Source organism: Macrosteles quadrilineatus, unplaced genomic scaffold (genome assembly GCF_028750875.1).
Source record: "Macrosteles quadrilineatus isolate MER2022 unplaced genomic scaffold, UCM_ALF_1.0 Scaffold_8__2_contigs__length_117827958, whole genome shotgun sequence".
Taxonomy (NCBI): domain Eukaryota; kingdom Metazoa; phylum Arthropoda; class Insecta; order Hemiptera; family Cicadellidae; genus Macrosteles; species Macrosteles quadrilineatus.
The window spans coordinates 74232200-74254987 of record NW_026542601.1 but is presented as its reverse complement, the minus strand read 5'-3'; the positions used below and the strand labels follow the sequence as shown (position 1 = coordinate 74254987).

The 22788-nt window shown below is 33.9% G+C and overlaps 1 protein-coding gene across 1 annotated transcript in view; it reads left to right on the top strand.

The window, feature by feature from the left end:
- Positions 1 to 12876, top strand: part of LOC129000190 (piwi-like protein Siwi) — a 42075-nt gene extending 29199 nt beyond the window's left edge. Inside the window, exons 11-18 of the mRNA XM_054427139.1 lie at positions 2533 to 2653; positions 3687 to 3841; positions 4815 to 4942; positions 5861 to 6029; positions 9127 to 9248; positions 10333 to 10475; positions 10773 to 10920; positions 12337 to 12876. Of these exons, the coding sequence (XP_054283114.1) occupies positions 2533 to 2653; positions 3687 to 3841; positions 4815 to 4942; positions 5861 to 6029; positions 9127 to 9248; positions 10333 to 10475; positions 10773 to 10920; positions 12337 to 12453 (1103 nt within the window). The 3' untranslated portion in view covers positions 12454 to 12876. The remainder of the gene's footprint in view (positions 1 to 2532; positions 2654 to 3686; positions 3842 to 4814; positions 4943 to 5860; positions 6030 to 9126; positions 9249 to 10332; positions 10476 to 10772; positions 10921 to 12336) is intronic.
- Positions 12877 to 22788: the final 9912 nt, after the last annotated feature.

The window sequence follows — 22788 nt, the reverse complement described above, 5'->3', positions numbered from 1 at the left end:
GCACAAGTTAGCTCTATGATATTAAATAGCTTTAACAGGATTTAAGGTTACCTACAGGGTGCAGCACTATTATTTTTTTGCATTTATGACAACAGCTAATTTGAACCAACTAGCCACAAAAAGCTGTGGTACACAATGAGACCTTTACTTTTTTCTATGGTTCAGGGGCAGTGGTAGAACAAAAGAACCAAACTTTCTTAAACCATGTCCTCACCCATAACTGCAATAAGCATTTTATACTTATATGCCAACCCCGTACGAAGGACGGGTACTCTGCTAGTGTTTTTATAAAACTGTTAAATTAGCAAACTTATTGACTGTTTACAACTAACATATATTCTTCTTCTCACTTTTAATTTCTGGCAAGAGCTGGGGTTTCATAAAAATTTTTGTTTCCCATGTTAATCTTATGGAGAAACACGAAACTTGAAAGGGCTCCAGGGCCTCACTCTCTAATTATTTCCCTAAAAAGAAAGTTTCCTGCACAACTTCACGTTTACGCTCTTTCCAATGACACCAAAACCATGTCAATCGGTTCAGTAGTTTAGGAGGAGTAATTGTCAAAAAAATCCTGCTTGGGTAATAAATAAGTAAGTATAGCACTACAGTTAGACATAACGGCTCATAGACTTAAAAAGAGTAGCAATAGTCATAAACTAAACTGCATTCATTTTTTAAATAAATTTCTTGATTCAGCCAGAACTGTATACTTCAAAATATTCAAATGCAAATTATGTGAATGGTTAATAAGCAATCCTTTCTATGGCATCCATGAACTAAAGTTTATATTTAATGTGAATGTGTATCTACATGATCCATATTATCTAGACATGTCATATTTTATTAACTAAGTATTTTATAAAGTTTGTATCTTATTTGTTATTTTGGAATGTTTTGTATGTGTTTTGACCTTGTCTACTCTTTGGCAAAAAGAAAGGTCAATGACAATAAAACTCTTGATAGTAATTCTTGAGTACAACTTCATAGTAAGGAAGATGTATCCAGATATTAATTTTTCTTCACAATGATTAACGATTGTCAAAGAAGAACAACTTTACTGCCTTGAGAAAGCCTTAATTTTCTGAGTTTTTATTCATGCTCCATATACAGGGTCAATCAGTGATGGTCAAAACCAGGAATTTCGAATCTCAAAACCGAAACCGAAACTTTAAAAAATCAAATGCCGAATCTCGAATTTCGAATTTTAAAACCTAAAAGCGAAACTTTTTCACTTAGCTGGTTACAAAGGTCAAGTTTACAAAAAATACATATAATCATAAATTGTTAAGTATGCAATCAAAACTGAAAGAGATCGACCCCTGACCATGACATAAAATAAATGTGAATGTGACTGATAATCTTAAAACCCAATAGGCCTACAACATAATTTGTCATAAACAACCAACAAAAAAATTATATTAAACTTCCAACACCAACATAAAAGTGAATATTAAATTAATTAGAACATTTAGTGGTCAATATTTCTTTGTGTTAAGTAAATATTTATGTGAAAGTGAATTGTACCAGTTATAGTATGATGCCTTTTGAAGTTCAGAATCAAATTAACTTGTTTCATTACTGTTAATGGTGATGTTTGCTCTGTTGCTACCAGCTTGTTTGGAAACAGTGTTAAAAACAAGAACAATGGCACAAAAAAATTTCAGCAGTTTCAAAAATAAAACTGCCAAAATCTTCAATTTCCAAACTTTTGAATCTCGAAACTTGGTGATCGAATCTATAAATCTAAACTATTCCTAAGTTTTGATGGTTTGAGATTTGGTTTTGACACATCACTAATAAAATAACAAACATCAGTTCAGTATTCTGACCTTAAAAATAATTTATTGTCCTCATGCACACTTTAGTTCTGTTGCTAACAAAGGTGGAAAACTAATCAAAAGAATATGCCTAAATTGGGTTGTTTATTATGAATTCTTTGAGTTTGCTTTTAAAATTTTCACTATTATTATCAGACTTTTTTGTAAACACATAAAAAATCTATTCCCCCGAAGGTGTTGGTCTTTACTTGTGAAATGTTAATTCCTGGTGAGCTGGGATTATTTATTTTTTTGTCTATGTTATAGTGGTGGCATCTGTGTTTGAAACTTAACAACCTAATCTGTCTCTTGTTCACTAATGATGTATATTCACCAATTTAAATAGCTTCTCAACGGTTCTGCCTTTTCCCAAATCCGGCCTACTGGTCTCCTGTTTAATCTGTATCATTGAGAATACCAAGCTATCAAAATTTACAACAAATCCACACTATTAACTTCCCTGTGTAGCAGCAAACCTTAAGACTCGTTAAACCTAATGCTATTTAAATAGAGGATGAATCTGGTCACGATTTTGGACATATTTTGATAAATATCTTTTCCATGTATAATATTGGCTTAGTTTGCAGATTTTCTGAGGTGGGGTACCTTCTAGTAATCTGGAAACGTCACTAAACATTGCCTAATTTACTTATATTTGCCACTCAAGACCTTGTCACTGCTTATCACTCTACCTTCAATTTGTGTCTGATTGCAGGTGGTTTAAGTAGATGGGCAATAATTTTCCCATCACGAACAGCCAATGATGCCTACGCTTTTGTTGACATTCTGAAACAAGCTGCGCGTGGCATGAAATTTACCATCAGCAATCCGGACCCGTAAGTTACAAAAACGCACACTTACAATTACAGAAAACAATTCAATTGAGTATATTAGTATATGGTATAATACAAATCCATAAGTTAAAAAATATAAAAAATTAAGTTGTAGGTAAAGAATGTAAAATAATACAAGCTGCTATACCCGTGCTTTGCAACGGGAAAAAAATGTGACCTAGAGACCTAAAGTGGTGCTGATGTGTGTTTTTGTTTGAAAATATAAACTGATTAAGTGTAAACCTACTTACTAAGTATAAGTACTTTCAAACCCATACTTTTGATGTTAATAGATCCAAAAGAATATGACAACATACCTTGGTGTAGCAATAGCATCAATTGCTTCATATTGATGCTTCATGAATGACATGTTTTAACATAATTCTTCAATTTTAGTCAAGCGTCTTTACATGTAGCTTAAGTTACTTAATAAATAAAAAAAATGAAACTTTGAGCAATAACTTACTTTACTGTACGTATACCACCTTTCTTTAAAGCCAAACATAACCCTCCTCGATCTACATAAAGCGTTACAAACATTTTTCTGCGAGTAAATAAACAAACACCAGTTCATTGTACTGACCAGCTGTTTTATCAACTAAATTAAATTAAATCATCTAAACTTTGGAAGCATGCCAGTTGTAGCCCTTTCAAAATCAGCCTGTGGGTCAGAGCCCTTAGGAAATTCGTGCAAATCAATACTTTTCGGCAAATCTACACACTCTAAGCTATCATATGCTTATATTTTTATTTGGTAAATAACCTTAAACGTTTACATAAAATTTGATTGTATCACTTTAATAATATAATAGATAAGCCTTAAACAGAAGAAACCTAAGCAAAAACCAGTCATGTGAGAAATGTGTGACTCTTAATAAGGTTTCAAGAATATCTTAATTATAATACCAGTCTTTCCTTTTTAGAGACATTTAATATTCAAACAAACTCGCTTAAAAAAATGCTTCACCAATTTCATTATAAAGAAAATATTTGGTCCGTATAAACCAACCCCTTACAAGTGTTTGAATTTTTTCAGATGTGAAATTCCTGATGACCGTACTCAGACATATGTCAACGCAATTGACAATTGCATTTCCAATATGTCTCCTCAATTGATTTTTGTCATTCTAACGTCTAATAAGGCAGATAGATATTCTGCAATTAAGAAAAAGTCCCTGGTTGATCGAGCAGGTAAGTGGGTACTAGTAATTGTTGTGGTGTATGGTTTAAGTTTTAAAGCAGGTAAATTCAGTATTTGAGTGAGAATTTTGTTAAACATAATGTTTTCAAGCCGCCACATTACTTGTTGATTGCTGACTTGAAACTAACAGTGAATTTCTTAGGACTTAGTGTAAATTAATTTTTGCTATTAGATTCGTTAGATCTTGTTATTGACCGAGCGTAGGTAAATTTTATCGTGCATTATAATTATTTTAAATTTTAAACCAACCTCTGCTTACTAATAGTATTTAATAGAATAATAATATTGCTAGCAACAAAAAAGTTTTATCTGTCAATTATAATTGTTTACTTACCTATTGTGAATATCAATAAGTTTAAGTTTAATGAATGAAATGGAATATTTATGTTCCTTCTGACTTTAATAAAGCTTTTTGTTTGTCAAGCTTAATAAATAACTAAATTGCATTAAAATATTTGATATCCATTAAATAACCATATCGTTAATATGGCGTATAACGATTCAACATGTGCAATTATTCATTGATTTTTTTGTCTAAAAATAGCTAAGAATGAAACAGTAGAATTTTTTCTATGGGGGCCATGAATGGAAAAAACTAATTTATATCCCATAAAGCCCTGTTTCCATCCGATCATATTGATTTGAAATTTAGGCTTTCTCGTACATTTGTGCTGAATTAAATGAAAATGGGATGATTTTTATTCAAGATTTTGTTCTTGGGTTTTTTTTCCTTTGGGACAAAATTGGTCCCAGGTCCCAGGTCTGGGTCTTGCCATGAGACCCACAGTAATAGCTTATTCCTTATATGGAAAATTTGTTTAAAGAATATAGTTTAATATGGTGTTAGTAAATTGTTAGTGGATGTAAATATATTGCCTAATACCTCATTGTAATTGAACTTATACTCAACTTGGTGGTCTTCTTCAAATATGTAACAAAAGTAATACATTTATGTTTATATAGTTCCGACCCAGGTGCTGTTGGCAAAAAATATGGGCAAGAAAGGTGTAATGAGTATAGCTACCAAAGTAGCTATCCAAATAAATTGTAAAATCGGAGGAGCCCCCTGGTCAGTTCAGATGCCATTGGGAGTAAGTATTCAACAAAATAGTATGAAATTGTATTGTATGGTGAAGGACTGCTGTTAGTGAGATGCATAAACAATTGTAATCCTTATCTCAAGATATTGTGGATTGATCTACTTAAGGTCAGGTTTTTATTCTGACTTGCTAGCTACCTTAAAAAGATGGGTTTTATTAGGTTGAAATTTGTTTGGCTAATGATTAATCAAGGTGACTGAGTCAACCTTGAAATTGAGAACTTTGAATCGTGAATCTTGTATTAGAATCCATTTAACGAGAGACCCGTGTGTTATCTTTTGTCGCCAGGATTAAAATAATTATGAAATTGAAATCTCAGGAAATTATGCATTATTGTAGGTGAAGTAAATATTTAATAAGTAAGAGTAGACTTTGCTTGTGAATCTAAATTTTGTATTCCATTATTTAAAGTTGAGATTGAACGCTAAAAAATTATATTTATAGTATGATTTGGGGTTTGAAATTCCTGGATTTGACTGTCACTAATCATGTTTATCGACAGTAAACCTAGACCATGATCAAATATGCAATAAAAAGTATATAATTACTAGTTGTTACCCAAGGGCTTCACCCCGTTTGACTTTATAAGTATTTATAAAACAATTGATTGGTCAAGTTAAGCTGAAATAAATTAACAGAGTACACTAATCCAAACAAATAATCACACCTGATTTTAATAAGGTAATAAATTAAAAGAACGTATACAATGTATTTATTCAATTTATAACTTCTTTGACAATTTATTTTGACTCATAAAAAAAATATATAGAATATAAAATATGTAAACTAGACCAGGAATAATATAAAAAGATATCCTTGTCCCATACCAACATTCTTAGCAGTGACTATCCAGTTGAGTTTTAAATACTGTGCACAATTAACTAATTTATTTCATATATTGTTTATCAGGGTTTGATGACAATTGGGTTCGACGTTTGCCACGATTCGAAGCAGAAAGGCAAATCATTTGGAGCCATGGTGGCATCACTTAATAAGCCCATGTCAAGATACTTTTCTGCAGTATCCCACCACTCTACGGGTGAAGAACTTTCAAATGACCTTGCTCTGAACATCGTTAGTAAGTATTCAACCACACATTACTATTGTCTGTTGTTGGTAGTCAAGGGAAATTGTTTGTTTTTTATTGAAATTTATCTTATCTCTTGAAGTGTTGTTTAAAAACAGTGGGGTGAATTGGGGATGGAATTGCTTTGCGTAATTTTTGTGAACGGAGTGTTATCGAACATGTCTAATGTTCTTGAACATTAGAATCCTAAATTTTATTTTTTATTTTAAATGTATGGACTACATACAATGGCCCTCATATCTGGCCACCACGGGACCAAGCCCCTGACTGGATAACGATTTGGCAGGTTTATCCAACCTACTGTTGCTGGCTTGCCTCTAGACAAAAAAAAAAAAAACGATGGCGATTCAACAATAACTGATACTCTTTAAATACAGTATTTATAATCAAACCTACCATGACCTGGTGTACCAAAACCTATGAGAAGCCGAGGTTATTCTTATTTACAATACTTCTACAGTAGAACCGTATGTCTATATAATACAGTGTTTTATTTCAGCTACATAAATGTTACAATGGATTAGAAAATACTTTTAAACTAAAAAGTTGAAGTTTCTAAAGCATTTTACATTAAGTATAACTGACATTTTAGCCCTGTATTATTTTATAGAATCATTTCCTCGGTTAACCGAGGTTCTGCTGTATATACAGCTTACTTATCATTGGATACAGGATTTATCACTATTTCTATCATTGACTCACTGAGATGGTCTAGCCTGACTCTGACACTGACTACAGAGCTGTGCTTGAGGACCCTTATATAGCAGGGCCTGGGGAATCTTCTAGGTGCCTTCTGACCCGTGAAGGTTCTCCATACAGTGTGGGGTACCCGGCTGTCCCGAGTACTAGGGACAAACGAGACTCGGTGATATTTCTACCCTTCCATTACTAATGTGCTATCAATTTATGTAGTCAGCGTTTCAAGTCCATTCTGGGATTATGTTTTAGTTTTAGAAGAATTCAAATGTAAAAAAAGAACTTTGTGGGTTGAAGCTGTCAATGAACATAAAAGTATTATGATTTTAGATGACAAAAACTATTAAATTAAATAATGATGGAGGTAAAAATGACAATTAATAAATTGGACTTTTTAAATGGTAGCCTACTCTAACTTTCTTATTAAATTTGTTCTTAAAAAATATCGCAATTATTGATTTATTGTACTAATCCCGCTTTAGAAATAATCAACCAACTGTTCAGAGGTAGGCCTACTAGCTCAACTGAATAGTGAAATACCCCCGCCGCAGCAAACCTGCCGACTAAGCAAATTTCCATTTGTCTGAATTGATTTTCAATTAAATCTATTTAAATAACATTACGTTTAACGAGTTCCTAGGTTTGCTGCTACATGGAAACTATTAAAGTGGGGTTTTAGTAAAATATTAATCGTTTAGTATTAATTACAATAAATAAATTTGTCAAGTTTGATCAAAATAAATCCATAAACAAGCAAACCACAACAGTTTACAATATTCTCCATAAGAATAAAATGGAAATTTTAAATTTACAATTTTTTAAATTTTCTCCATTACCAATAATTGTACAAAAACACTTTGATATACTAAATTATTTGTGTTTTTAAGCTCTTTAAAAACGTAGAGAGAAATTGGGAAATTTTGTTTTTTGAGGGTCAAAAAATTAGAAAACCCATTTTTTACCCCATAAAACCTGTATAACCCTGTTCTCATGGTCCGATCGTGCTTGTTCGCGAACTCATTCAAGTTTATCCGGCCTTACACCTTTAAACAAAATTTCATCAAAATCTGACAAAAATTATTCAAACTATCGCGTTCACGGACGTATATATATATAACATTTTGAACTAATGGTGTTTTTGGCCTCTGGGGACATCAAAATGAAAAAGTAAATCGGTCCCGGGCCTAGGTCCTACCGTGCCACATACGGTAATAGCTACTTCCCTATTGGAAAATTTGCTTACAGTCAAGTAAACAAACAGATCAATTAATTGTAAGTGATAGTCACTAATAAGATCAATTCGCAAGATCATCAATTCATCTACACTTGCAAGATGTGAGAACATTTTAAGAGGGTTCCCTACCCTCGCCGAAAAACGTCAGAAAACCGCTTCGCGCGGTATCATATAGCGATTCTAGTTTTAACATTTAAATTGTAAACCAAACACCATTTTGTACATAAAGAGTGGTTCTACTAAGTTTGCTTTTTTGTCTATGCTTACGCAATCAAGGGCAACGACTTGTCAAAGTTAGTGAACTTTACAGTTAAATAATAATATCTTTTTATGAAATTATCGATTTTTAATAAAGCAATATTAGTGCCAAATTTAACTAAAAATATCAAGTCACTTTTAGTTTCAAGAAAAGATTATTTTTTGTATGTGCAAAATGAAACCGCGTAAAACCTTGCACGGCGAAAAGTGCTATGATTCTGACGGACTCTAGCGGCCTTTATCGAAACTACTGTCTCGCGGAGGGATACAAATTTTACACATTATTCATCATTCATAATATTTCCCCCAAGATTTATCCATGACACATAATAACATTATATTAATTATTATAAACCAGTTAAGCAGTATAAATAAATACAGCCAAGAACCTGTTGATAATATAAAAACGTTAAGTCATATAGGTTGTAGCATACTTGTGAAACAAAAACGTTTCAAATTAATATTTCATTTGAATAAACTAGTAGTACGCTTATTCTGCGCGTAACGGTCTTGAGTCTGTATGAACGGTGTGAATAGGTTCAGGGAGGTAAGCCCGTTGTCACCAGTCGCCGAGGGTTGTAAATCAGAGAGAGGGAACTAGGGGAGAAAGTGAAAGTGAGTGCACTGCTGGGGCGGGTTTACTAGGATGGGCCTACTTCTACTGCGGAGGCGTCCTGGCGGTGACACGACCAGCAGACAGCAATCCTAGGGAATATTTTGTCATCTTGTAGTTCCAACTAAACTCACCAGGGTCGCAGAAAATTGAAAACAGTTTGAGGTAGGGAACCCCCTCAATAGTGGTTTTCCAGTGGCACTTGAGTATGACAGGTGGTTATCATACTGGACTTTCACTTGCATATTACTGTTACCTAGAACTAATTATTATGTATCAATTTTCAGAGGCCCTCGAGTCTTATAAAAAGCACAACGGCACATTCCCATCACATATTCTCATCTACAGAGATGGAGTGGGAGATGGACAAATCCCTTACGTGTTCGAACACGAGGTTGTAAACATTCAAGTAAGTATTATCTTTGACTATTTATTTCAAATTTAATATCATGATTAGAATTGTTGCATATTGGGGCTATCATGGGAATAACATAGGCTTACACACACACGTCTCAGGAGAGGAAGTAGTACCTACAGAATGGAGACACAAGTTAAAAAATTAGATCAAGCTTACAGATTATACACACCGTCTTTAATAATCAACTGTTGTTGCACAATATTGAGTTGTATAAGAGTTGCAAATTAACTTTTGGGGATGTGTTTTTTTCCTTTTCTTTTAAGATCTGAGTTAACCAAGTTGATAACGGGAAGTAAAGAAATGCATTCAAATAAACTAAAAAATATCTTGGACTTTGAGAACAAGACTAATAATGCACACAGATGATGGTTGTGGTGATCAATTTTGTTATGGACAGGGATACTCAAATAATATCAGAACCAACAGAATGGCAAAACCCCGCAAGAATAATGTATTATTTATAATTTTATTCTTTATTCTTCTTTTATTCTTATATTATTTATAATGTTTTATTCTTGTCTCGATAAAAATCTCGGCCAAAACGAAATCTCGTCTCGTGTAACAAGATTTAATATTTCCCGAAAATTTCCCGAAATTTCGAGACTTGACCATCCCTAATTTTCACTAACATATTCTCTTAAATTTGTGACATATTATATTTCTTTTTTAAAACATTAATTTCATTGAGTACTTAGGTTTACTGCTACAGGAAATTTAAAAAGGGGTTTCTGTTTATAGCTTATATATTAAATAAATCAATTTGCCAAATTCAATTAAAATATAAACAAGCAGTTTTTGTTTCCTCCACAACTTGGAAATTTTAATATATTTGACATACACTTTTATAATTTTCACTGTAACCGTTAGACATACAACAATGCGCTCAAATATACACAAGCGTTTATTAGACTTACTTGTATTTTCTCTTTGTATAGGTAATTCATTAATAACACGTAGTATATTTTATTTTCTGATTACTGAGAATATTTCAAAACTTTTGGCACAGTAGTGTCTTTGTAATAAGTTTTCTTCAGATATCATTTGGTGCAAACTGACTTTATGTTTTTGCTTGCAGCGCGCCATCAGCGAAGTGATTGGCCAAGCACCAAAGCTGGCTTTCATTGTTGTTTCAAAACGTATCAACACTCGTCTATTTAGTGAAAGGGGGAATCCCAGGCCAGGGACTGTCGTCGACGATGTGATCACTCTACCAGAGAGGTGAATAGCTTCTTATTGTTGGTTTTGAATTGGCCAGTTAGATGCTGTTCTAGACTGTTGGAATTTTAATAGCTGGAATACAAGAATGAAATTGAATTAGTGATTTGTCTGTCATAAAAAAAATATGAAATAATAAATAAATGCTATCCGACTCATGACATGCTTACTGTTTTGAGCTCTAAAACTACACTGTCAAATGTTTATAAATTTGCATGTTGGTGTTTGTTTTCTTCATTAATTACAAAAGAAAGTTATTATAACTCTTGATAATTACTGATACAAGTTTCTATATTTCAGATACGATTTTTTTATCGTGTCCCAGTACGTCAACCAGGGAACGGTGAGCCCTACAAGTTACAATGTCATTCATGACACAATTGGTCTCGACCCTGATAAAATGCAGCGACTAACTTTCAAAATGACTCACACATATTATAATTGGAGTGTAAGTATATTATATCTGAATCAATTCACACTGGCGTTGTTTTGTAAATCTTATTTCTATAGGTTCGGGGATTGTTTTGGTTGACAATAATTTTTCATTGTATTCTCAATTCACTTTTTCTCTAAGATTAAGTAGATGGTAATGTATCTTACAGCCTTCATTAAATGTTATTCTTAAGCCTATGACAGTTAGATTATTGGAAATTCTTGTGTAGGCCTAAATGACAGTTTAAGAAATTGCAATCTTATATACTAAAAAACTTTTGCAAAACCTATGACAGCTAGCCTGATTATACTACAGGACCGAATTACACGCGGTTGGTACCAAATGAAGATATTTTCCTTTAGATGTGCAGAATCCCTTTATAAATTAAAATAGGCTCATAAATATGCATAAAATATGAATTTGAAATTTTAAAATATTAACATGGGCGTTATGAGTTGCCACTGCTAACCAAACAACAACCAAATAGAAACAGAAAATCAAAACAAATGGAAGAAATTACAATCACATGTTTTATATTTACAGCGTGGGGTGAAAATAGAGAAGCCTGTACGTTACATTAATCATAAGACAGTACCAGTTTTTGTATTCCCGGTTCATAAAATGTTTCCACCTGTGCTGTCAAAATTTTCTTCCTGCTCTTCATTGCTATTCAAGAGCTCACTGCCAAGGAAAGATTTAAAAATTCTAATTAGTGAGTGTAGTGAGAGTGTGAGTGTGTGTCAGTATAATGTCTGTCTCAAAATACTTTCATGACTTTTCAATGTGTCAAGCTTTACCTGGGTGTACAGCTCTTGACACGTGAGCTGGCACTTGATCAATCGCGACTGACTAGTCGCGATTGTTCCACTTAGACTTAGTTCAGAAACATTATGTACCGTCATACAGGTTGTGTCATCTGTCCTTGTGACTAAAGTGAAGGCGCTCAAGTACATGAAACACGGGGACTCAACCTGTTAGTCAGCAGAACTGTTTGCAGTCCGGTCTTTAACTTACTTCCACCCTCCCCCTGACAACTTTGCCCTCGCTAGGCCCAAGTCCCGCTTACGTGTTATGAGCTGTATCTTGGCCAATAGAGTATGACTCCATTCTAACGATTGTCGTTTGGTTTCAAGGGTATCATAGCATCTCATCCCTAACAATTGCTTGCTGTTGAAGCATGTATATTACATCTGTATCAATTTGAGAATCCAACCAGGCAAATGGAAATTTTCTTAATCTGCAGGTTTGCTGTGGCGGGGGTATTGCCATTGTGAGGTTTCCATAGTAGTGGTTGAAGACTTGTAGTAACCTAGTCTTATTTCAGTGTCTCGATGTACAGTTGGGTTCCAGCCACTGCCCAGTAAGCCCACGCTGGCAATGTTACTGTTGAATTACAATACTAGTTTGCTCAGGAACTGTTTTATGTTTCAGGGTACAGTTAGAGTGCCAGCACCTGTCCAATACGCGCACAAGTTGGCGTTTCTTGTCAGTCAATCTCTACATCGGGCTCCTAATCCAAGTCTTGAGGAGCTTCTGTTCTTTTTGTAAAGAACTAAAATCCAAAGTGCCGTACATGTGACATTAAAGTGCCTTAATAAGTGTTTGTGACATTAAATGCATATGCATAAATGCTCAGGGAATGATATTTTTAAGTGCTTTTACTTTAATGTTTTTTACTCAGGAATTGACATTTTTCCGTTTAAAAGAAGACTGATCACTTTTTGTTCTTAAGTTTTTATCCCTAATGCAGCATAGAATAGTGATGGTGTACAAGTAATTTTGAGTTGGTGAGATTTTACTATGTAAACATTTTAGTTTTATGTTCTGTTTTGTAGAACAAATTTGTAAATATGTTCATTGTTAGTAACAATTCATTATTAGATTTAAGGAACTAAGTAAGTCTGTTTTGTTTGTGTAAAGTATTTTTCTACATTTGTTAAAGAGTTTAAAGAGAATTTAATAAAAAAAAGTCTTAACATGAAATTGTTATAAGTTGACCTTGTGGAACTTTCTGAAAGTATGAAATGCGAACCAATACAATTACACCTCCCCCCCTTTTTAAGCTTATCTTTTCAAAAGATTACTTATTTATAATAAGGAATAGGTATAAAAAATAAATAATCAACAAATTAACAAACCGAAACTACTTATTTCAGAAACAAATTAATTTGGTGTAAGTAATAAAAAATAAATTTGAATAGAATTTGAGGACCCCCAAAAAATGCTGGCGGACCCCCCCTGCTGTGGCCCACACTTTGAGAAACTCGAGGGTAGAGGCCTGCAGAAAGAACATTCACAATTAAACTGTAACTAGTATGGAAAATGTATTTAATAACCCCTATTATAAAAATAAATTATTTTAATCTGTCAACCGATATTAAAAGGAAATGAGAACAAAACTAGACCTATTTGATTTTGATTAAACTAACTTGGAACTGCCCTCTAGTACTTAAATAATGTGAGAGCAAATGTATTTTCTTGCAGATGGATTTTTATATTTAGGTTTAAAAGACTGTATCTTTTAAACCCGGACGCACACAGGGTACAATTAACACGTTTGCTGCGGAGCGGTCGAAATCGGCCGTTCCCATGATTTAATTTTGAACAGTCAGTGTGAGCTCAGCTATTGAAGCGGAACGTTAAAACCGTTGCCATTGCCAGCCTGTAGCTTAGAATGCAAGCTTTATTTTGGTGTAGGTTGGTACTAAAATTTCCCGTATCATCCCGTCTGGTAATGCTTACAAAGACACTGGCTACGGATCCAGTCAGTGCTGCTACCCTTGGGTGTTTCAGTGAACTACGTTCACTCTCGGGGGTAACGCAGCAGAATCACCGCTGCTATTTTGGGATTGGTCAGCGACTGAAATATTTAAATGCCAATTGTGTTCGGTGGCACGCTGGGGCCTGGGCCTCATCGCCAACGGTGAGAGCCTGTTTTATGTTTGCCGCAGTGAACGTGTTAAAAAGCCATATTTCATTAAGCACTATATTTTAATTCCTCAAAATCCTAAAAATGGTTAAAAAACAATACTAATTTACTACATTCTGAATATTATTAAGATTTAAAGCATAACATAATAATAAGCATTAATTAACAAACCACGAGGAGCGACGCATTCTGTCTTATTGACGGTTATTCCAAAAAACGAGACGCACAGGGTGGAAAAGATTCGCTTCAATTGTATAACACTGTAAATAATAGTAAAAACATCAATGTACTCTTTGGGCCTAATCCAAAAACACATAAAAACTGTCATAGTTTGTTAATTATTTCCATAACAATGATACAATTTAAAAAATCAAATATAACATCTCGAAACTATTTACTGGTAAGGTAAAAAAGTCAAATGAAAGGTTGAAATGTCTGCTATTGTGGCCACCCCCACGCGACTACAAAGTCACCTGAAAAAAGTCACCATATGTAAGCCTTAGCTATACTCTCACAAGTCAATTCAATTCAAACATTCTTTATTTTGTAATTAATTGTACATGAAATTAGTACATAGAATTGCAACAACACATTTTGTTAAGACTACATTAACGACTAAACATACTACGGTTCTTCCAATGAATACAGCGGTCTTGAAATTAAATAATTATTCTATAGACATTTTTTAACCTAATAATACTAACTTTTTTTTAATGTTGTCGGGTAAATTATTATAAAATTATCCGAAAAGCATATATTGTTTTCTTTTTGTAAAACTCTAGTTTGTGAATGAATAGGCATGATATGTTTTGCCTTAAGTATAAATCATCAAAGTGAAGCTTACAATACATAAACAGTCATGATGCCAAAATTTTTGAAATGGTCTTTTACAGTATCTTGCCATTTTAGATTACGCATTATTTTTAAAGCTCTTTTTTGTAAAATCAGAGTACGATCTAAATTGTTTTTAGTCGTTGCTCCATACATGCAGATTCTGAAATTGATGTTTGCAAGTACATATGCATAGTAAACAGTTTTTAATGTTTCTAGATTGCATACTTTTGATAGCTTGAACAGAGCAAATAATCCAGATATGACCTTTGTAGCCACTTGTTCAATTTGGTGATCCCAACTCAAATTACTATCAATTATTGTTAAACCAAGAAACTTAGTATTTTCAATTTTGTTAATTTAATAGTAATTTAGACCAACTTCTACTGATTCAAAATCATTCATTTTGTGTTGTTTTGTACTAAACTAAGTAACACTGGTTTTAGTAGTGTTAAATACTTGATGAGCAAAAGTAATTATTAAGGGGATACGCCACTATCTCCAACTTTTTTTTTATTATTTTATTTTTGTCAACCTAGTTAGTATATTTTGTTTATACTAGACTTAGTTAGAAGATTTAGGTACAAAAATATTGAATTTATAACTTATTTACTAAATTTATATGCGTTTTTAGTTATTTTTACCAAAATTTTTTAGAAGTCGTTATTGAGAATAACTTTTCAACTACTGATCGGAATGACATATTCTATTTATTTCCTGATTCAGGATGAAATAATGAGTAATTCTGTGTATAATCGTTATGGTAACTAAAAAAACAAAATATTTAGGACACCTTTTATTCAAAATATAAAAAAGCTGAGAAAAATATTTAAAATTTTTGCGTAAACATAAATATTTTTAGTAAATGTAATGCTATAGGGCTTACTATACACACAATCCTTTATTACTATATAAAGAAGGTCTGGTGAAAATTTGAATACTATAAGTATAGTACTAACGGAGTTATTCAAACTTTTGTACAATAATAACCTAAAAAACACGGTATTGAGATAATCGCAGGTGATGTAACAGGTGGTTGGCAGGAGAAAAATTCCCATAACTACACTAATTTATCATTTTATATTATATATAAAAATAGCAAAGTACTTATTTTGTTTTAAATAAATGTACCCTATTTTATACCTTCATAATACATAATTATGATACACAATTAAAAGTGTACATATCAGGAACAAAAAAAAAAATAGTTCAAAATTTTGTTAAATTGCTGGTTGCGGCGGTTTATATTTTATTTTTTTTATACTAGAAGGAGTTGTCAGATTGGCAAACAATTTTAGCTAAATGTTCACATTTAAATGACCTATCTGAAAATGCAACTTTTGGAAAATGTAAAAAAAATTTAAAATATGGCCTACAGATAGTGGCGTATCCCCTTAAGTTCAATCAAGTTTTCCTGAATGGAAGCATAGAAGATTCTAGTTCCTTGACTGATCCAGCACAAGTTTTAAGTTTGTATACAGGCAGAGCTTTCGCTACGCTCACTAACCTTTAGGTTGGAGCTTGTTCGCTGCACTCACTTGCCTTCGGGTTAGCTCGTTTGCTACGCTAACTCGCTTCCAGGTTGAAGTTAGTTCGCTACGCTCACTCACCTTTTGTTTGCAAATTAGCTGTCATAAATTAAAAAAAATAGTGCTGCACCCTGTTGGTAAACCTATTAACTTTGAATGCTATTGAACATCACAGAATCAAATAGTTTAGTTGAACCAGCTGTTAAGATTTGTAATTCCATTTAAATATGAGTACTCATAAGGTTAACATGAGAAACTCCAGTGCTACTGGGGCAGAGCCCCTTTGATGGATCTGCACCTAACTTCACACAAACCATCCTTGAATAATGCCTGAAAGTTTCATTACAATCTGTCAAGCGGTTTTATAACTTTAAAATATATATACAAACTTCCTCTTTTATAAATATAGATTAAAAATAACAGTGGACCTAGAATTGAGCCTTGTAATACACCTTGTTTGATTAATGTTATTTCTGATTTTTACTTTCTCCCCCTATACCACAGTATAACCACAGTATACCACAGTATAAGTATTGTTTTCGTCAAAATTTTCGAGTTTGAGTTTTGAGTGGATATATTCTCGGAGTGATGTCTGTGTGTCTGGATGTGTAGAGAGCTAGGGACACCTGTGGTCCGATTTCGATGAAATTTGGTATGTATAGGTTCTAATTCAGGCGTTTTTTTTTCATTTTTTAGAAATTTTGATTTTTAATGGGGATTTTCCCATAAAAAACCGGAAAAATCAGATTTTCTCATAAATGGCCTGAACGATTTTGATAAAAATTTAGTATATTGTAGCCCTTTAAATTCTGAACAAAATGGTACAAACCCTATCTCTGTAAAAATTACGGTTCAAAAGTTATTGTAAATTATGTTATTTACCCATAAAATAAAAAAATAGTATTTTAGAAAAAATCCGGTTTTGATTTAACATAGTATGTTATAGTCCTTACAATTTTGATAGTTTTTTTTTTCATTTTTTAGAAACTTTTATTTTTAATTAGGATTTTCCCAAAAATGACCTGAACAATTTTGATAAAAATTTAGTATGTAATAGTCCTTAATATTCTGAACAAAAATGTACAAATCCCATTCTGTAAAAATTACGGTTCAAAAGTTATTGTAAATTAATTATGTTATTTTCCCATAAAACCCCATAAAATAACGGGAAAATTGGATTTTCCCAAAAATGGCCTAAACGATTTTGATAAAAATGTAATATGTTAAAAATAGTCCTTTAAATTTTGAAAAAATTGTACAAATCCAGCCAATTTGTTTATCACTAGTGAGTGGTTGGACACTGTCAAAAGCTTTTGTAATATCAATAAATATACCTTTAGTTTCAACTGTATTAATGACTGATTCAACAAATTCAAAAGCTGCTGTTACAGCAGAACGCCGCAACGCCGTTTTCTAAAACCGTGCTGCTCACCATCTAGTGATCTAGTAAGTTATTTTCCTCAAAATGAGCAATCAATCTATTGTACATTGCTTTTTCATAAATTTAAAAAAAAAAACTGGTAATAATGATAATTAGGTTGATAATTTGACATTTTATATTTATCTCCTTTTTGTAATAGGGGTTTAATCTTTGGAACTTTTCATTTGTTTGGAAATATTCCACTGATAAAAGACGAGTTACAGTAATTAGGTGCACTAATGGCTTTAGTAAATATTTTTTTGAATGTTTAATTATTAATTGGCTTTGTATTTTGTAAGCCTATAGAGTATTTATTATCAAAAGAGGTGATATTATCAAAAGACAATGTCCTTTTCAAGTGATGAAAAGTTATATTTGCTTGAAAATGTCGAATTGAAAATTTGTAGAAGGAAAATAAGTGTTCATGCAATTAACCGTGGAAGAAATAGGTTTGCGGAATACCACCATCTACTTCCTCAATTGGCATTTATTTATTTACCAACGGCAATACACCAATTTACAAAGATAATAGTTTTGACCGCTACAACAGTGAATGTTTGTGTTTTATACTAGGTACTAACAATAATAAACAATGAAAAGAATAACAATAATAGAACAGAAATTAGTAGGTAACAATAATAAATAATGAAAATGAATAACAATAATAAAAAATTAAATAAACAACAATAATAACGATGCTGCCACTCCCCTTAACAGCCTCCAAACTGGCATTAGACAGAGTGAGGTTTTAGCGAATTTCCCATATAGGGAATAAGCTATTACCTTAGTACTCATGGTAAGACCTGGACCCGGGACCGATTTGCTTTTTCGTTTTGAGGTCCCTAGAGGCCGTTCAACTTCATATATATATATATGTGTGTCATGTGTCCGTTAGCGCGATAACTCAAGCAAAAATTATCCGATTTTGATCACATTTGGTACAAACGTGTAAACCTACATTTATTTGAACAACCAGCATGATCAGACTATGGATCGAAACGGGGTTTTATGGGGTAAAAATAGGTTTTCCCATTTTTTACCCTAAAAACCCAAAATTCCACAATTTCTTTCCAAACCATTTTGTAGAGCTTTAAAAAAAAACAAATAATTTAGTATATTGAACCATTATTATGCGCCTCATGGTTACGGAGAAAATTCAAAAAAATAGTAAATTTAATATTCCCATGTTATTCTTATGGGGAATAAGTCAACTGTTAGCAATTTGCTTGTTTATGAACATATTTTGATCAAATTTAGAAAATACATTCATTTACTGTATTACTAAACTACAATATTAAAATTTTACAACAAAAAACACTTACCCTCCCTGTTGCAGCAAACCTAAGTACTCGTTAAACTAATCCTATCCTATACTCTAATACGAGCAATGTTTGCTTGTATGCTTGCTTGCTTGCTTGCAGAAAGATCTCAAAAACGGCTCCGACGATTTTCTTCAAATCTTGTAAATAGTTTATTTTTGGCCTAAAAACGAGTTTCATGCAGTTAGAACTGCCAACAAAAATCTAATTACGTAGAAAAATGAAACTGAAAATCACATTTTTTTAACATTAGTCTTATGGGTTGCTAGGTAACCATGTTGGATGAATTAAATAACAAGGATAAAGTAAACAAAAGACTTGAAGTTGTAGCATGTGTTCATAGTAAGCCAACTACCCACAGTATACTAGCAAATTACAAATACAGTACAAAAGGAAAACATCACTTAATAATTAGCATAATATTTAGCAAAGATTATACTGAAGATTACTCGTTACATTGTAGGGAGTATGTTTTATAGTCTATGGTTTTATCTATGATTGTAGTCAAGGGCAGCAGTGCGAAGTCTGGGATCTGTTTATGACGATTAGATTAGATTAAGGTATCTGCAATCCTAAAATGCTATGGGAAGGGAAGGAAACAGGTCCGCGACATAGGAAGTGGTGAAGGAAGTAATAAAGGCTATCATAAAATGCTATGGGAATAGAGGGAAACAGGTCCGTGACGTAGGGAGTGATGAAGGAAGTAGTGAAGGCGAGCAGTCCGGAGTGTGGGGAATGTTTATGACGATAAGATTAGGGTATCTGCAATCCTAAAATGCTATGGGAAGGAAGGAAAACAGGTCCGCGACGTAGGAAGTGGTGAAGGAAGTAGTCAAGGCGAGTAGTCCGGATTGTGGGAACTGTTTATGACGATTAGATTAAGGTGTCCGCAATCTTAAAATGCTATGGAAAGGAAGGAAAACAGGTCCGCGACATAGGAAGTGGTGAAGGAAGTAGTCAAGGCGAGCTGTCCGGAGTGTGGGAACTGTTTATGACGATTAGATAAGGGTATGGGCAATCCTAAAATGCTACGGGAAGGGAGGGAAACAGGTCCGCGACGTAGGAAGTGGTGAAGGAAGTAGTCAAGGCGAGCTGTCCGGAATGTGGGAACTGTTTATGACGATTAGATAAGGATATGGGCAATCCTAAAATGCTATGGGAAGGGAGGGAAACAGGTCCGCGACGTAGGAAGTGGTGAAGGAAGTAGTCAAGGCGAGCTGTCCGGAGTGTGGGAACTGTTTATGACGATTAGATAAGGGTATGGGCAATCCTAAAATGCTATGGGAATAGAGGGAAACAGGTCCGTGACGTAGGAAGTGATGAAGGAAGTAGTGAAGGCGATCAGTCCGGAGTGTGGGGAATGTTTATGACGATAAGATTAGGGTATCTGCAATCCTAAAATGCTATGGGAAGGAAGGAAAACAGGTCCGCGACGTAGGAAGTGGTGAAGGAAGTAGTCAAGGCGAGTAGTCCGTAGTGTGGGAACTTTTTATGACGATTAGATTAAGGTGTCTGCAATCTTAAAATGCTATGGAAAGGAAGGAAAACAGGTCCGCGACATAGGAAGTGGTGAAGGAAGTAGTCAAGGCGAGCTTTCCTGGGTGTGGGAACTGTTTATGACGATTAGATAAGGGTATGGGCAATCCTAAAATGTTATGGGAAGGGAGGGAAACAGGTCCGCGATGTAGGAAGTGGTGAAGGAAGTAGTCAAGGCGAGCTGTCCGGAGTGTGAGAACTGTTTATGGCGATTAGATTAAGGTATTTGCAATCCTAAAATGCAATGGGAAGGGAGGGAAACAGGTCCGCGACGTAGGAAGTGGTGAAGGAAGTAGTCAAGGCGAGTAGTCCGGAGTGTGGGAATTGTTTATGATGATTAGATTAAAGTATTTGCAATCCTAAAATGCTATGGAAAGGGAGGGAAACAGGTCCGCGACGTAGGAAGTGGTGAAGGAAGTAGTCAAGGCGAGTAGTCCGGAGTGTGGGAACTGTTTATGACGATTAGATTAAGGTATTTGCAATCTTTAAATGCAATGGGAATGGAGGGAAACAGGTCCATGACGTAGGAAATGGTGGTGAAGGCGAGCCGTGTGGAGTTTGGGAATGGATTTATGCATCTCCAATACTAAGGTGCTTTCAGAGTGAACTAATGATTTTCCCCGAGCAAAGCTCGGTCCCCAGGTACTTTTATTTAAATAGGGAGTAAAGTGATATTTTTAAGGAGACATTTTTTTTTGTAAATCAGGGAGTAAAGTGATATTTTTAAGGAGACATTTTTTTTTGTAAATCCAATCAGGCAAATGGAAGTTCGCTAAGACTGCAGGTTTGCTGTGGCGGGGGTATTTTTCTTATATGAGAATCCACATTTAGTTACATCCTCGAGAAACTCTATTAGCATGTAGTTTAAGGAGTTTGTCCCAAATAGCCCCTCTTCTAAAGACTTGAGATATCGCGGTTCATCGACATCCATATACTGCACAGTGTTTGTCACTGACTGGTTCATTCAATAAGAGCCGGAAAATGTTCAATCAGTCAATAAGAGACGATAAATAGTTATTTTGTGTAACTAGTGTGCAAAGTGGCACTTATTTGCACTCGCGTTACACATTATAGTTATCCTATAGTTACTACAGTATATATAGTATAGAAATTTAGTCTTAAACATGGTTTTAGGTTATAGGTTAAATCAAACGTTGAACGAATGGGAAAGGGAAGCACGATTTGTTTTTCAGGATTAATTTTGCCAACAGTGTCATTTGGAGGATTCTGACTGACTATAATGAAGGTTTACTGATAGGAAAATTAACTGTAGGAAATAGTTATTTGTGTACGGTAACTATAGTGGGCGTAGTGGCATTTCGCTGCACACGAGGAGTTTGTGTCCTCGGTTCGTGGTGGCACAGAAAAAAATGTAATTTGAGCGTATGGCCTTGGCTGGTGCGTCCTCTGGCTGACTGTTTTTGGCGCTTGCTTAATTGCTGACTGAGTGTGTGGGACTTTTTTGTTAGACATTTTGTTTTTGTTTTATCAAAAAAGTATTGACTTTGTGTAAATAATGCGTTAAATTGTATTACATAATTATATTTTATATATATAATTATGTATTCAGGAATTAGTCTTTCAAGCACTGCACAACAAGTTTTTAGGTTGAGTTAAATCCAAACATTGAACGAAATGGGAAACGCTGCACTAGCTGATCGTTGTCATAAATAAGTGTTGTCAACTTATTTTCAAGCGTACACGGATTACGTGCATTGTGCATTATAAAAGCACGCTTTTTCGTGTTGTTTGGTTGGAATACTGCGTTTGATTGGCTTTCTGTACCATAATCTATGCTAGGAAGTCCAGTTTGTCGGGTGACTAGGAAAAATAAAAATATTTTTTACTGTACAGTTGGTTGGTATTAGCCCCTCCAGCGCCGTCGTATTTTCTATCGATCATATTGGCTACCTCAAAAAAAGGCAGGGTAAGTCTCGTCCTCGTCGTTGCCATGGAAATTCGTAAATAAACACGAGTCAAGTGGTGAGGAAGTGAGTGCAAGTACAGCAGTACAGCAAACTGCAAGTGTGTGAGGTGAAATATTGAAATGGGGGGTTTGCGTGATATCCAAGTGATTAAAAATTCTGATGTGAACGATTACAGTTTAAGGAGTCGGTCAAGTTGCGTCGTTTTGCTTCAAAAGAATTAACAGAATAACGCAATCAATTCATTGATACACCATTATAGCAGCTTTTACAAACTTTAATCCAACAAATATTTTTACTATTGAACATATATTTTAAGTTACTTAGATGGACAATGTTTTTTAGAATCTCTAATTGAAACCAGATGAATATTATGTCTAATGTTGTCAATATT